At 39.3% G+C, this 17,496-nt stretch overlaps 1 protein-coding gene across 1 annotated transcript; it reads right to left on the reverse strand.

Annotated features, from left to right (window-relative positions):
* Positions 1-1,186: 1,186 nt before the first annotated feature.
* LOC145214455 (beta-1,3-N-acetylglucosaminyltransferase radical fringe-like) lies at positions 1,187-12,424 on the reverse strand. Its single transcript, XM_080082983.1, has 8 exons — positions 12,132-12,424; positions 11,812-11,860; positions 11,700-11,742; positions 9,790-9,852; positions 9,088-9,208; positions 7,782-7,882; positions 5,045-5,210; positions 1,187-1,701 (listed from the first exon to the last, which is right to left on the reverse strand). Exons 1-8 carry the CDS (start codon positions 12,408-12,410, stop codon positions 1,552-1,554), a joined length of 972 nt encoding a protein of 323 aa, XP_079939109.1. The 5' UTR covers positions 12,411-12,424; the 3' UTR covers positions 1,187-1,551.
* Positions 12,425-17,496: the final 5,072 nt, after the last annotated feature.

Below are 17,496 nucleotides of genomic sequence, written 5' to 3' on the forward strand. Positions count from 1 at the left end.
AGATGAAAGTTCCAATTATAAGTCTTTTTTTAAGTTTTTGGAATGTGATCTTTCATTTCGCTTTATTGGTGATCGACTGTCAAGTGGTTGTTTATTCGTTGTTGTTAGTACCTTCAGATTAACAGTTATATGTCTTAAAGTTAGTAACGTTGCTTGGTTAAACTTGATTTGGACCGACGCAAAGCATAAAGTAGTCTGATTGATTTTTCGACCTTTAAAAAATACATAAAAATGTTGGGCCTAATTAACAGCATAGGTATGTATTAAGGCCCAAGTTTTTAATTTTCTGTCATCATACAAAAACTAATCTTGCAAACGCCTTCAAAGTCTGATGGATGATTACAATTGACCGCTACAACCACCATGCCAAATTTGGGCGGAAACTATTGAATGTTTTTTTAGTTATGCGCAATAGTTTTTTAAGGGGCCTTGTTACCTGCAGGTACCTTAGTTGTATTCTGATTAAAAACAATGCGCAGTGCACCATGGGATACAAAAAGAAATATGTAAGCCCAATAATAAAATGTTGCAGTTTCTGGCTTTTAATTCAGTGAAGCAATTTGAAGAAACACAATGAAAATATGCTCAACTATAAAAGGCTGGAAGCCAAACGTCAAACGTACTGCCGTTGCACAAATACTGCGACCGAATAAACAAATAATAATAATTAAGGCAGTTATATTCAATGAAAGGAGATGAAAACGAAAAAACGTTGTCGCCAAAATGATTATTATCGAAACGACAATTAATTTGGTAGTCATATTCCGTATGGACGGTACTGAAATAGACCATTACAACAGTCTTGGGCAATTAAAAAATCTCAGACAACGAGGCTTTTAAAGAATTGCATCCCTACAATCACCCAGAAACAAGTCAATATTACACGGTTCACACTTTAATGCATCGCATGCCTAACGTGAAAATTTGGTTAAATCATTTTGTAGGTTGGCATTGCACACTTAACATACAATTTAGGCAAGCCATCGTGCAAACCACCCATCACGCTACACTGATTTTAAAATAACAGATCGTCAGGTATATTATGGCGGAACAGTGCGATTAAATCTCAGTTCACACAATACAGTGCGATGTATAAAAAAACATGTGTTTGTTCAAATAAGTTTAATGTCATTAAAACAAGTCATTTATCTTTGAGAGAGATATATTATTAACAAACAAAGCTTGATCTAACTCTTTTTAAAAAGAAATACTAATTATGCTGTTAAAGCGAAATATATTAATCATAAAATCTAAAGAAGGAATTAAAAATTTATTTCATGAACTTAAATCTACTGATGTAAGGTTTATTTGAATGCACCAAGCAACGAGCTGGGTGATTCTTTTTTAAGGTTGCAAAACGGGTTTGTATACATGCAAAACATAATTGAATGCAAAATGTATCAAAACGCACGGCATTAAAAATGCAAGCCGCCTTAGATATCAACCGTATATAGTTGTACGCCGCACATAATGAAGTGTAAAAAACACTTCACAAGCTTAGAATCGAATACATACTGCAGCTATAACTCCGCATTGTGTTACAAACGAGAATCAAGTCTTGGCCAAAGGTGCACAAATATCTTCCTTGGGATAAATGTTACAATGAAGAGACAGGATTCGTGTTGGGTCGTCTTCCTTGCTAAACTGTGGTAGGGAAGCAGGGAGATTTACCACGTTTTTTCCATTGTAACTCAAACAAGCCTAACGACAGAAGATATAGTGATAAAGTGTTCAAACAAACCAATGATGAAGGGATAATTATTATGCTTGTAAATGTAAAACTGAAAACATTCTGATCCAGAACGAAAGCAGGTAATAAATGATAAAAATTATGTCAAGGGTGTAGGCTCACTATAAACATTATAAACCAAAATTCTGCGGCCCAGTTTCTTTCACAATACTATTTATCAACATTGGAATTTATATTTTGCAAACAATATCCAGATAGATAATGGACTTGACAATTTAGTTGACTTTGCTACAAACATTTTTTGGTAGGGGGCCACGAAGCCCGAAAGTTACTTTTAGGGAGCCACGGTACATCTAAGGTTGAGAACCACTGCCCTAAATCTACATTAGATGTAAATCATAGTCATTTTTATTTTGTTCGGACTCAAGTAGTTTCGTAGCCACTTATATATATGCCAGGAGATTATGCTGAGAGGCGGAAGTTTATATTTAACCCAACAAATCGTTTTTCACAAACGTTGCTTTAATAAACAAAAACATCTAACAAAAAATCGTTTTAATCTCGAGGATTTTTTTTTCACGGGATTCGAACCCAGGACACCCCCGGGGACGAATCCCGATCAAGGTTTTTTTTATGTCTGTATGTGGGTCAGGCGCGCCAGACCATTCGGCCAAGTTCTAGCTTAGTGGTTCTCAACTGGTGGTCCGTGATGACTTTTTGGGTGGTCCACAGGACGTCCACTAAATTCGTTAATAAACTGGAGATGATTGCATATTATAACTTACGTTAAAAGAGAATTAAAATGTTAACTGTTAATAATTGTATCTCACTTCTTGAAAACCGGATTTAAAGTATTATGTTTCAAGCCCAATTGGTTTCGTATGCGTACTTCAATCTTGACCCAAAAAGAAATGGTCCACGATATTATTTTTACTGGGCCGTTGGTCCATGGCCCGAAACGAGTTGAGAACCACTGGTATAGCTAGAGGCGGAACCCACATTTCTAACGTTTGTATCCTATATTTCACGCTGCTCGCGAAACGCGCAATTAGCACTCGTGGTTCTATTGAGCTCATGGGTCATTTGAATTCTGTTTCGCTAGTAAACGTACGTTAAACCATGTGTGTCCACTCAGTGGCGTAGGGGCATATGCTGCCGCCCCTGGCTTTCGTTGAAAATGCCGCCCTAAGTAGACTGCAGCAAATTTTGAAATAGTTTCATGTTCAAGCAATCTTTTCAATAAAAATAATTACAAATAATGTGCCGCGTCTCAGAAGTTCTATATTGCTCGAATAAGAAGCCTCACTGTCTCTGCGTTAAGTCTCTGCACTGTCTCTGCGTTTTTTTTATGTCTGTATGTGGGTCAGGCGCGCCAGACCATTCGGCCAAGTTCTAGCTTAGTGGTTCTCAACTGGTGGTCCGTGATGACTTTTTGGGTGGTCCACAGGACGTCCCCTAAATTCGTTAATAAACTGGAGATGATTGCATATTATAACTTACGTTAAAATAAAATAAAATGAAAAATGGAGAACAAATGTATTAGGCAAAAATCCTGATAAAATTTCCTTTTTCATGAGAACAAAACGTTTTTTGAAAAATATTGACTTTTATCCAGAAGTGTCCCCGTAAGTCATTTTGCCGGCCCCTTGCAGCCTGCCGCCCCTGGCGCAGAGCCAGAACCGCCAAGTGGCTGCTACGCCACTGTGCCCACTAGCCTACATGCCTTCAGTAAAAAGTTTATGGAAAACTGGTTTAATGAAAAATTAAACCTTTTACTTTTGGCAAGAAAACAAATGTTATATGAAAGCAATTTACCGGTGCAATGCAAAGGTAAGTTAGGACGGTGCAAACTCTTTTGACCTAAATGGGCCTTACCAGTGCAGCTGTTGACAAGACATTTTTCGTCCGCTACAAAAACGTATCAAGGCAAGTCTACGTCGAAAGCTTTGATGCTCTGACGTGACTTTCGTTAGTTCAATTTTTACACGATTAGGTTAGCTTATACTTATAGTGAAGCATGACATTTAAACTAGGGTTGGCAAGTCGGTCAATTGACCGGTCCAATACGGTCAATTGACAGCACTTTATTTAACGGTCAAATACTATTTTTAATTTTAAAAATCAAATGTGGTAAATTTTCTTGGACTTGCTTTTTGGTTGTTGAAAAGGGTAACATAATTCTAATAACCCTCAGGTAGAACAGTTTAGGGCATACTCTTATATTAATCAGTGCTTTTTAGGCCAATGTAGATGTGTTTCGTTTATTTGAAATAAATCCCAAAACAATTAAGAGATAATTTTCATTTGAAATTAAGATCTGATTTACGTATGGCAAACTTTGCAAGGTTTACAATGCAATTAAAAAACATGGATCACTTCTAGCACCGTTTTATCTTAACAAAAATTGGGTGTGATAGGTCCATGAGGGGAAGTTAGTTCATTAGTATTTACTTGGGCATTTTGCAAATGTTGCACATTTTTACTGACAGATAAAAAATCTAAGTAATTTAAAGCATATGTGTAAACTTGTAGGCCTACAGTCCTTTTTCTACAGGCCTTTTTTTCTATAGTTGATCCAAAAATGGTTTGTAGCTATATATTTAGCTTATAATTGACCAGAATAGATTTTTGTGGATAAGTTACAGGTCAGTACTTATTGGGATAAAGTACGTACATATCAAGCTTTTGTGTATTCCTTTTTTGTCACGAATGGAGATGTGACATCAGCTTAACAGCATAAATTACGATTTTAAGCAGGATAAGCGAGTTTTGCAGTTAAATCTCAGTTAAAATTGGACTTTAATCTGATGTATATAGAATATAATGAGAATCTAGTTCACAAATGTGATTACAGAATGAAAATTACAGACACACAGGTGGGGACATTGATGAAATGAAGCATGCAATGCAATTGGAAAAGTCTGAAATATAATATAAACTGAACATTTCCTATTTCACAAAGAAATTTACATGAGTTGAAACCTTCATTTCCATTACTGCAATTTAATAATGGGAATAGTATTTGACCGATATTTGACCTATTTGACAAGTATTTGACCGGTCAATTGACCAGATTTTATTTGACCGGTCAAATGCCCAACCCTAATTTAAACTATTTTTTTTTCTTACTTTGTCGTACAATCACCCAACGTTCGCAATTTGAGTTTTTTGTCGTTTACTGCAAACAAAATATCGGCTTTATATATCGGTTATCGGCCTTCTTAACCACGGATAAAATCGGTGTCGGCCATGAAAATATATCTCTGGTCAAAACGGTGTGCAGTGTCTACAGCCAAACAAATCTTTCCTGCCCTTATACCGACCTTAACTAGGTGGTAAAATTAAAAGTGTTACCTGTTGTGTTAGCGTTGACGAATTAAGATTACCGAGTTTCTCCAAGTGCGAGTGAAATAATGGAGATTCCGTCAAGTTTGTTCCAATCAACTGTGTTACAATTAACCCAAAGGTGCAATCATCAGCGGCTCCAACAGCTTGGCATGTTCCAGGGAACGCCCCGTTTCTGAAAATCAAGCAAGTGTTGTCATTTATTACAAATTGTTCTACTAAACATTTTTGGGAAGAATGTAAATTATTTTTCACCCTCTAAGATAAGTCAGCTTGTGCCCTACTTCAAGTTTATTGGTTAAAAGTTTACCCCACCTAAGATTAATATAAATTCATAAGGGATCAGCCCCGAAGGATCAATGCAGACCGGTGATCGAGAGTTGTAGGTCGGCCTGTTCGACCTTGTAGGTATATAGGAGGTTCGAGCTTAGGCTTCTTCAAAAAATGGGCCTGATGCGGGCCTGACTTTAACAGTCTCTGTTAGCATTTTTTTTGAATAAATTTTAATAGCTAAGTAGTCAGTTGCTGAACTTCACCAAATGTCAAACAGCCTTAAACGATGTATAGGCCTATCAATCAAACTTTCGGGCGTAAATGGGCTTCTCAAACACGATTCGGTTCGGGCCAAGTTTCGGGATTTTACTTTCGGGTTTGGGCCGAGTTCGGGCTCCAATTTCAGGTCCGTTTACAACTCTGTGGTGAACACGACACATTCATAGGTAAATCACAGTGCGCCAGGCCCATTAAAGGAGTCATACCAAATCAGCCGGTCACTAACCATTCCCATACACGAAGAGCCCGAAAAAAAACTTGTGCGTTCGATATCACAGCGCAGGCTGGAGTTTTCTAGCCTACACTTTGCCATATCGCATCCGGCCCGCCACGCAAAATTATCCGGCCCGCAACCCATTTAGAAACCACCCACATTATGTGGAGGCATGGGCGCCGGCAGAAATTTTTCCAGGGGGGCAAACTTTGACAAAAACACACTTGCAGGGATAGATTACTATCTCAAGAAATTATGTATAAAGAACCACTGGCATAATATATATGCAGTAGATTTGCGTCAACGATAAAAGATCCCTGTACAGCGATGCAACTATGAACCATTTTGTCCGTTTAAAAAACATAAAAAACAGCAGAGGTTATGAAAACAACACCAGATACGTAAACAATGCCGACATCGTTAAAGTCGCTTGTTTAGACATTTGCTTTGACTATCTTAACTTCCCTTCTTAGAGCATTATCGTTTTTCAGTCATCACCTTTTTCGAGAAAATGATGTAATTTTGCAATACTTTTATTTTCCAGGTGGGGTCAAGTGTCCCCTCTTGCCCTTACGTGGCGGCGCCCATGTGTGGAGGAACAACATTGTTGTTAATTCTGCTAGGTCTGTTTATTTATCTTATTGTTTTAATACAATCGTATTAACTGTTGCGATTGTGTTTCAAGTGCCCTTAATCAAGGGTCCGCAAATCCTTTGTACTGCGATCAACCAAAAAAACAGTCCAATGCCCGTGTCCTAAATTACAGAAACTTTTACTGCCATTGACGCGACTGTTTATTTATTTATTGTCGTTATGGGAAGCTTTATCGCTTTAAATCCAGTTTTTGTAATGAAAGTGTTAAGAAAGGTTTGGGAAGGTAACGGAAAACGACCGAATTTTCGTCCATTTGTGGCGATGTAACATTGCCAAATACCGGGACAACCCCCATCAAAATAAGCTGTATTCGAGAGTTTCAACAATATGACTAGAATTGAACGCAATTAAAAGGTACAAAGGCCAGACGCGACTTGGCATATCTTAGTTTTGGCCGCTGCATCCTAAAGGTTGTTGACCCCTGCCATACGTGAATGCTTGATGACCGGCTGATTCGGTATTGCTACTTCAATGGGCCTGGAGTACTGCGGTTTAACCCCATCGGGATCAAATTTATACCTCCAAAATGAACGGCTGTTGTTCAACCTTAATGTACGGGTTAACAGATTCTATAAGTGTTTGCACGACGATTAGAACGTTCCAAAGCATTTGAAACTAACTGCGAGCCGGGGACCTTGACTTTACAAGTGGATAATAATTGCCTTGTCCATTCAAACAACAGCTACACCTGTCGCTTGTTGCTGATGGTATGACATGGCCATTTAACACCAAACACTGATAAATAAGGATACCCTGCATGTTAGAAAAATCGTTAATTGGTTTATATTTTGCAGAGGAGACTGAATTGCCCACACGTGATGTATAAAAATGGCAGAAATTGGGTAAAATTTTAAAAGTAAGTTAGTGTTTGCCACCACGTGTGTTGAAATGTAACTGTAAATATCCGTCATTGTGTTTATTAATTTATCCCCAGCAAAACCTGACCAAACAAAGAATGCATGTATTCTAGCAGTAATTGAAATGAGATATAAATGCACTTTTCAATTTCGTTTTTGTGGGGGTATTTTTCCAGCTAATGCAGACAAATTGGAAACATAACATGTATAACTGAAATCAAATCTTCTTAACACCGGTGGCAAATTGAACTGTAACGCATAGCCCTGTAGCTGCGATCGGAGGTGGGCATTTCATAAAGTTTAAATGTAGTATCTGTCGACTTATATTTAGTAAAACAACGCAGGCGTTAGGTCTCCATACAATCAATTCAGTTCTATTGTGGAAAACTGAGTTATAATGCACAACAGGTCAGCCATATTCAAGGAAAGTCAGAGCAAGTAATTTGACTAAAAAGCAAAATGAACTTACCCGACATAAGGTTGCATTTTTACAGCAAGAGGTCTTGAAAAACAAAGTCCACCGCCACCCGTTCCAAACTCATAAACGTACAACTTCGATTTAAAGCGAGACTGCAAACAAACGACGTTACATGAAAACCGTATTGGTAGTACAAGAAATATTCGACATGTTTGTATGTCCCAAATACAGTTTTAACTTTTCCTTAACCCTCAGTGGGTCAAATCTATTATTATGTTTTCCCAGCCATATAATGTATATTTGTTTTTACATTTTCTTACACCACAAGGCGTACTAAACAACACTTCGCTCTTTTCAGCTCTAATTTTAACAGATTTGAGAAGTTGATATCTATTCTAAACACAAAATTGACAAGTTATGACAAACTACAAAATAAAATAAATAAAAACTGCCAAAAAAGCAGAATAACGGAAAATGTCACCTCTGAGATTTTTGGGTGCCTATTCTCATGTTACTGAGATATGGTGTAAAGTAAATCAACGCCCCTGTCGTGGTTATTGCAGTCTTATGTTTTGTTTATACTCTAAAGCAGGGGTTCTTAACCTGGGGTGCACGCACCCCCAAGGGGTGCGAGAACTGTTCCTAGGGGGTGCGGGGATGCTGAATCATTAAGGTTGGTTAGGTCTATTCTATTTAAGCAATTACAGAAGGGGGAGCGAAAATTGGTTAGTGATTTGAAAGGGGGTGCGAAAATTGGTTGGTGATTTGAAAGGGGTGCAGCAAGGAAAAAAGGTTAAGAACCACTGCTCTAAAGTGATTTCGGAACATTAGCTGGTTGCTGGTGATGTTTAGGGTACATTATTATTGATTTGAATCTTTTCGAAAACAACTCATAACAAATCAACGTATTGTAATTGCTTCATAACTAGTATATCTGATGAGCAATTTAAAATCAATTCGTTCTACAGTGTTGTAAGTGGACCCGAATTTCTAGCCCGAACCCGAATCGTTTTTGAGAAGCCCATTTATTCCCGAAAGTTCAATTAACAGGCTCTACATGAAAGCCTACCAAACGCACTGCTGTACACAGCACAGTATGAACAAAACATGTAGAATAATATACATTGGCTTAAGCACGACGCGTTTAGGGCTGTTGGGATAGAAACTATAGTAACTTGTATGGGTAATTTTTTCAAGAAAAACTTCGGACATAGAATGTGAAGTCAGGCCCGAATCGGGCATGTTTGTCAAAAAACGCCCGAACCAAGGCAGGAACCCGATCCGAAATGTCCGGGCCTACTTACAACTCTGTTCAGTGACATGAGGTAATTTCTGTAAACAGTTTAACAAGACAAACCTTGAAATTCGGTCGACTTTTTCGACCAATATACCAGTCTTTTTTGTCGTCAAACTGATCAAGATAATTCACCAAACTTCCAACGTTCACATAATTGTCATCATCGAAGTGACACCACCACCTTGTAAAACGCAAAGAAAGTTAAGAAGCAGGTGTTGACGACTTACATTCGGACTATCACCGTCTCCAGTGCGTGTTTAGTTAGCCTCAAAACGCACGCAATAATATACATTTTTCTGTATCTTTTCTCAATTGTACAGTTAGATCCAGCAGGTGAATGTCTTAAGTTGGCTGCACAGAGTAGGGTTGTTTTGTATTAAATATGTACCGCGGCTTTAGTTTAAATTGAGCAATTTAAATTATATTTGTTGCAAAACCACATCTTTGGTGGTCATAGGTTATGTATTGTGTACTAGTATTTGATTAACCCTTCACATGCAACAGCTAAACGTGCGTTTGACCGAAAAATATTGAATCAATTGCAACTTTTTTGTTGGTAGTGCAACACTGCCGGACGAAACGACTTTGGTCGCAACGTTCGCGCCCGGTGTAAACCTGATTTTCTCGTCATTGCGTGAGAAAAAAATAAGCCGTTCGAGTTCGCTCTTGGTGTAAACTGGGTTTTTAGGGTTACCACGAAACGTTAAGTAAACTGACATACAGGCGTTTGAAGCAATTTGTCGACAAAATGTAATCACCCACCTTTTACTCGTGTCTGCCATAAATGTATCGTACTCGCGTCCAAGTTTGCAACATAAATCAACTCTGAAATAAAAAAACACTGAATAAATTAAATTGTGGAATCGAAAGGAAAATGATTTTCTGAGTAATGGGATATATATTCTGTCGCATTGATATTTGGATACAGCATGGGTATTGCCGAAATGTTTGAATAAAAAGCAGGATGCTTTTTACGTCTGTTTAGGCCGTTACATTCGTTGTTAAACGTATAAACAGATCCGTGTATAGTGTTCCAATGCTACATAGTTATTGAAAATGGAAATGTTACACGTATAAATCGCAATTAAGCGACAATCTACAATTTGAAAATGTTTAAATTTAGCTTGGAAATACAAAACATACATCAAAGACCATTTAATGCAACAACGGTTCGCAAGCAAATAGCATGGTTCGGGTAAGTTCAGTAAATTGGAAAAGAGTGTTATTTTCTTTACACAGTTAAGGCCAAAACGCATTGGCAGAATACACTGGCAGAATGCACTGGCAGAATGCACTGGCAAAATGCACTGGCAGAATGCACTGGCAAAATGCACTGGCAGAATGCACTGGCAGAATGCACTGGCGGAATGCACTGGCGGAATGCACTGGTAGCCGAGGGTTAGGCCAAACCTTAAAGCAAACAGACCTGGAATTCACCAGTCTGGGAGCGTTGATCACACAAATATTAATTTATAAGTAAGTTTTCGTTAAAAGGTTGTTTTCGTGACTTCGTATGGGCGGCATGTTGTAAACTGAGCAACCTAACCGTAAGTTTTTAATTGTAATGACTCAAGTATTCGCATTATATAATTACATTTTAAAGATCACAGTACGCCAGGCCCATTGAAGGCGCTATACCGGTGATTTATATATGAGTGTGCCGTGATCGCTGGTCTGCATAGACGCTTCAGGGCTGATCCCAGTTATGAATTTATGTTCATCTTAACTGATACATTTTAAAGAATTTGACTTGACTTAACGCCTACTGAGAAAGATTGTACTTGACCCGACCAATCGTCGGTACAAAAATTTCGCTCGAGTGTGTCATCAGCGTCATTGACTTTAGTTGAATCAGATCCAGCATCAAACTCGAATCAAATCAATATTGCATTTTTTAATCAAAGAGATACTTTCGAATCAAACTGTACTTCTCAAACAATAACTTGTAACTTCAGTTTCGCAATTAAGTGTAAACCGCAAAATGGCCTTAAACGGCCTTAAGATGCCAGATTTCAATGCGAGAACATTATTTTTCAAGTACACTTCTAATGGACTTGAATAATATTTCCGCAAAAACTTAATTGACAAACGAAAGCTTTCCAATCAAAATTCAAATTGACAATCGAAAGCTCTCTAATCAAAATATTTTTTTAATTTCGCAAAAAAATCTATTCACTTATTGCAATACAATTATACACATGATAATACGAAGCATAAGTAGAGGAACAAAAAAGCAACAGGATGGCTGAAACCTGGCGGGTGCCTATAAATAATTCAAACGTTGTTTTGGACGTAAACAGAAAGCATACCTTGTTACCCAAATCTTAAATGCAGCAAATCGTCCGTTTAACGTTTTAATGTACGGTTAGTAAGATGGCAAGATGTTATGTCTTAATATTCTGAAACGGAATTTAATACTGTATTCAGTCACAAACAAGAAGACAATGATGAGATTCAAATTACATTTTCAAATTCCTGTTGCACTTTCCGAGTAAAATATGGAAACTAGCAAATGCTTGCACAAGGTATTGGCAAACCATTTTGCTCTGTATATACTTGATAATGATTGTGTATATTCCAACAAACGCAAAAATGCACGTGTTTTCTTTTGGCCTTAAAAATCTAATCACATGCAAACAAAAGACGAAAAATACCAAAAGCGAATTACTTACAGGCCGTGGCTTATTCCGCAACCGCTTTTAATCAGTTTGTTTCCTACAGAACCAAAATAAAAGATTTGTGCAGTAAGATTGTGTAAATCAAAGTTAATTTAACGTTACTTACCACTTTTCTTTTGATAAACTGGGTCCTCGACATCTGTGATAATGTTCACCTAAAAAAAGCAAAAACAATCTTCTTATTAATTGCCCTATTAAGCAAATTGTGGATCAACTTATGTTATTGCAAGCAGATCCTTATTAAATTACAAAACACATAATTTACAAGATATACTAATATTTCACAAATTCATGTCTGTCGCTTCAACCTAACTATATGTTTCATGTGTGGGTTTGTGAGAACGGTACAAGTCACCAAGTAAAAAGTTAGAACCCTTCCACCAAACCTTTACACACTGTTGGCGAATATATGCATAATATCCATACCTGGCCATTGGTTTTTACAAACCAAGTCTTCAGTATTAGGTCGAGTCTTGTACTATGTAATTTGTCACAAGTTGTCATCGTAAATCCAATGTCGTCGACTGTTAACTTAGTCTTTTCTGTAGACGTTTGTCCTTCAGTTGGCGCTGGCGTAGATTTTGTAAATACACTTGAATTCAAGTTTTTATTTTTGTTTGTATAGTTTCGTATGGCCGAAAAGTACAAACAGACACCTAAAAGGTTTAATGCTAAAAGACATACGACGTAACTCTTCTTTTGCATCCTAGTTGCTCTTGACGGCGAATGCCCGCACTAAAAATACAAACAAACCAACAAATGAATTAAATTCCACAAGTTTAACTATGTACGACAAAATGGGTCGTAGTTAAAGTATTTAAGACGAAAAAGGCTTTAAACTAGGTAGTAAGTGAACGAGAGATGTATTGCAAGAGACCTTATCCAAATACAGCACAAACATTCAACGTAATAAATTGCTGATCAAGTTACCAGCAACTTATTTTATTGTCTATCCAACTGAAACAACAGAACAACTACAGACCACATCTATTTATCTTTGGTTTATAAAGTGGTTTTAAAACGACTTCAGTTGGACTGATCTATCGGGTGTGAAATATGATCGGTTTAAAATAAATTCAAACCGTTTTCACAGAACAACTCTAAATTTTAGTCAGTTGTAGCGTGCAAAGTTTCAGGTCATTCCAATGAGCGAATCAAAAATCATACGTTCTGTCCTGATTGTATAATATCTCAAATGATCAGCTTGACAACAGTTACTGATAGGACGTAAAAAAACTGTTTACCACACCATGGTATTGACATTGAAAATGTTAAGTCCGGTTTGAGCCTAAAAACAAATTATTTGCCACGTATATTGCCTTTACTGATTAAGCAACCCTACTAGCTAATACAAGCGCAGATTGGTGGATTCAGCTTAAAACCAATGTATAACGTAGTAACTTCCTGAATTCCTGTTGGTAAAAGCCAACGACGCGACAGTTATGTATAGCTAAAGTCGAAACACAATAGGCTTTATATACAATGACAAAATGGAAGTCTCACCAGCAGTCAGGAAGCGAAAGCCTGGCTAAATTGAATTAACAGATTTAGCACATGATGCGATACATAGCGTTTATGATGCATTACATCTTAGTATTGACCCACTTTAATGTGGAATCCAAAGTTTTATAGACTATAGTCAGTACAACCTATTCTCACTCGAAGCAAACTTACGCCAATGATTATTCACAACCCAAGGCGTGGCTAAGTCCAAGCACATTTTAGTCACATGCTCAACAATGTGTATTGTATATACTTTTGCGTATTTTTATTTTAGCAGCACATTAGACACGTCAAGGTAATTTTGTCTTTCTTTTAAAGTCTAGTGGCCTTAGATGTTGCGTTTTATTAAAGCACACGCACTAGCACTTATGCAACCGTAAAACCGTTTCTTGTAGCTGCCTTCGTTGTACAATAAACATTTCTTCTTATTCGGTGCGAAACTACCTTCGCCCCGAGTTACAATAACGCCTTGTCATTTGACTATATATTCGCGTTTGCTAATGCAAGAAAATTTTTAAACTCGATATGGATTCAGAACATAACACGCTATATATGCTGAGACCTAGACCTAGGCCCTGAATTATCGCTAACGTTATACTTGTACGTTTGTTATCGCTGTACACCTTTGTTTAACACAGTGGTCGGCAACCGCCGGTCCGCGGCCCGGTACCGGTTCGTTACCGGGCCGTGTACTTTTTCAGGTTAAATGCAATAAAACATTTCGCCCATGTATCCCGGGGATGATAAACTAATTTAAGCGTTTTTATTGCTAAATATTTGTAGTCTTTTGAAGACCGGTCCGCGATAAAATTTCATTTTCAAAACCGGTCCGCAATGCAAAAAAGGTTACCGACCCCTGGTTTAACAAACCTTGTTTTACGTTCTGGTTGTTATCAGTCAGGTGTCGTTCAGTGGTCTTATTTTGGAGTCAGATCGCGCATTCTCTCCTTTCACTTCAACGTTGCTTAACTAGTCAGTCAGCAATAACCCATTTATTGCAACACATGACGCATATAGAAGTTAGGATCGGCCGCATATAGATGTTAGTTAGGATTTCCCAATGCACTTGGGAAAGGAAGCATAGAAATCATATTTGAATATTGTGAATTTGTCCGTAACATTAACTGCTCACTATGAAGTTACAAAATGTCGTCCTGTAAGTATTAAAAGGTACTCACATGTTTTTTAAATGTAACCTGTGAGGGTAGGGCCACTTGTACTGGCTGCACAAGGTCCACATGCTCTGGCTTAAGACGGTCGATGGAAATGAGCTGGTTGCTTTCGACGATGGCAAGCCTCTTGCTGCCTCGATCAATGATGTGGAAAGGGCCATTAAGGTGGCGTCAGCGGGTATCTGTTGCCTTCTCTCCGAAGGAAAACGTGCGGAGTTGAGGCCAATGCTGTGGGGACCGTTGTGCGGACAGGACCGTGACGTGACATTGGAGTCGGCACAAATTCACAAATTGGGGCGCAAGCAGTACCCTTGGTAGCTCATCAACTCAATTGGGCTCCACTGGACGTGCCATAAGCTCACTTTTGATGTGGTGATGAAAGCGTTCCGCCAGGCCATATGAGGATGGTACGAGGTTGTGCGATGTAGTTGAATTCCAAGAAGCTGAGTGCAAAACCGTCAATATACCGGTGGTAAACTGAGGGTCGCGATCCGATGACATGTCAGAAAGAACCCCGAAACGGGATACTCATTGGAATGCAAATACCAATGTACATGTTATGGTGGTAGCATCAGACATAGGAATTGCTTCTGACCAACTAGTAAAATGGTCGACCAAGGTAAGGAGGTATCTGTTACCCTGCGAAGGTGCAAGCGCTCCAACAATGTCGACGTTGATATGTTGAAAACGTGTTAGGCAGGGCGGGTAGCCTGCTGAAGGAGCAGAGACGTCGCGTTAGACTTTTGCCTTCTGACACTGGACACACTGTTAGACGGGTGCGAAAAGTGAACACACTGTAAGATAGCCAACTTGGTGTTTTAAGCCGTGCCAAACAAACTTTGGAGCGGCAAGTTTGCGTGCAAACCGAAAACGTTACAAAGGATTGTAGTTCCAGATGGATCGATCTGTATGTCCTCTAGTTTAAGGTTAGTGACAGCAGTACGATATGCTTGAACCTCCGGGGCCACCTGAGCAGCTACCAGTGCCGAATAATTCAAGTCAAGTGGAAGTCGAACAACATCAATGGAAGCGCGGGCGAGCGCGTCGGTCACATGGTTTTGTTTGCCTTCGATGTGTCGCACATCTGTGGTAAACTTAGAAATGGTGGTTCAATGGCGTTTTTGCGTGCTGACCGACACATTGATGAAAGCAAGGATCAAATGCTTGTGATCGGTGGAGGCGCGGAACACATGGTCTTCCAAAAATAGCGAAAATGAGGAATGGCGATTTGCAAGGCGAGCAATTTCCTATCAAATGCGATGTATTTCAGCTCCGGTGGTCGAAGCCGTTTGCTAAAAAATGCCAATGGGCGCCAGACTTAATTGGTAAATTGCTGGAGAACCCCAATAAAGCAACAACGTGGCGTTTGCCAGGGCGGTTTTTGCTTCCAAAAAAGTCAAATCTAACCTGTCATTTCAAAGCAACATTGTAGAATTGCCCGTAAGTGCCTCATAAATAGGAGATATAATGGGTGCAGCGCCAGGAATAAAACGGTGGTAAAGGTTTTCCATACCTGCTAACTCCTAAAGCCCTTTGACAGTAGTGGGGCGGGAATAATTTGAATACCTTCGAATTTGCTGGGAAACAGTTCAATTGTGGAAAAAAACGCTAGATCCTGCCAACCGAGCCGAAAATTCTTGAATGTGAGGAATGGCGTAACGATCAGACTGGGTAGCAGCGTTAAGACGGCAGTAATCGCCGCAGGGGCGCCACCCACCGGACGACTTCGGAATCATGTGCAGTGACGAAGCAACGTCGAATAATGCCCAGTTGCAGCATGTTATGAAACTCCTTTTTTCTCGGGGGAGACGACGAGCGTGAGAGTGCACGGGTTGCCATTAGTGGGAATGAAATGCAGAACTCCATGCTTGGGAAGCGACTGTAAAAAGTGGGGGCTGTAATTCCTGGGAACTCGGCCAATAGTCGAGCATAGCATTAAGGAAACAGCATTAAGGTTCGGTGCTGATTGCAATGCCTTGCCCAGTGCAACGCTGGAGAAGGTTTTGGCACTGATGAGGCGTCAGTGACTGAGGTTAACTAAAAGGGAATGTGCATCTAGAGCAGCGGTCGAGAAACTTTGGCAAGGACAAATTGCCATTGAAATTTGCCGGAAGGTAAAAGCATGGTTACCAGACGTGAAGTGTGAGGTATGAAGCTTATCTCGTCGCCAGTATCAATAAGAAAATTCCGACCTGCTGAGCAATCTCACACAAAGAAAAGGTTGCCAATTGCGCCGACCACCATAGCAGTTAGAGATGATCGGCGAGCCGTTTTCCTGATTTGCGCGGATATAATCGGGCAATCACTTCCAAAAACAGTTGTAGGAAAACAAAACATTCCTTTGGATCGCCAAGTAAAGCAAACATGTCATCTATTAAAGTGGATGGGATTCTGTTGCCCAAAGGAGGCATGTGAAGAAACCGCATGACCCGCTGTGGGCGAGAAAAACAAACACCTCTGACCTCTTTCTGACCAAGAGTGTAGAGTTAAGACGGAATCAAACCCGTCATTTTTTCCGAACCCGAACCCGGCCCAAAAAGCCCGGCCGACTTAGAACTCTGGTTAAGCATATGTAGCCTAATGTAGGTGTAATTGAAAGTATCACACGTGAGGAGCACCTGGTAGCTACAAAACAATTTCATTTCATGTACTGGTGAGTTTGAATAGTTGTTACACTCACCGGGGAGATGATTTTTCGTTAAGGGTCGGGCGCAAAGTTATCACTGCCTTGAACCGGTCGGAAGCGCCGAAAAGTTTGTCAAAATACTGATGTACCTTACACAGACTTTCGATGCACAAGTGTAAAACCAAATACCAAACACAAAGTTTTTTTCAGTCGATAAAAATCATAAACCAGGTTCATAAGCGAACCCGAACGTATAAGCCCAAAACCCCAGAATTGGCCCGTGAGCTGATGAAATTGCATAACAAATAGGCCAAATGTCGAGTCAGGCACAATTCAGGGCATTGTGTTCAAACTAAGGCCCGAACCCGAAAAACTCCGACCCGACTTAAAAATCTGTAACAGACCAGAAGGTTTAACAGGCCCTTCCGGACAATGCAACAGTTGTAATCTGGTTGAAATCTAACAACGTGCAGTGCACCTGAAGAACACA

The sequence above is a fragment of the Phallusia mammillata genome, chromosome 2 (assembly GCF_965637545.1).
Source record: "Phallusia mammillata chromosome 2, kaPhaMamm4.hap1.1, whole genome shotgun sequence".
In the NCBI taxonomy this organism is placed as follows: Eukaryota; Metazoa; Chordata; class Ascidiacea; order Phlebobranchia; family Ascidiidae; genus Phallusia; species Phallusia mammillata.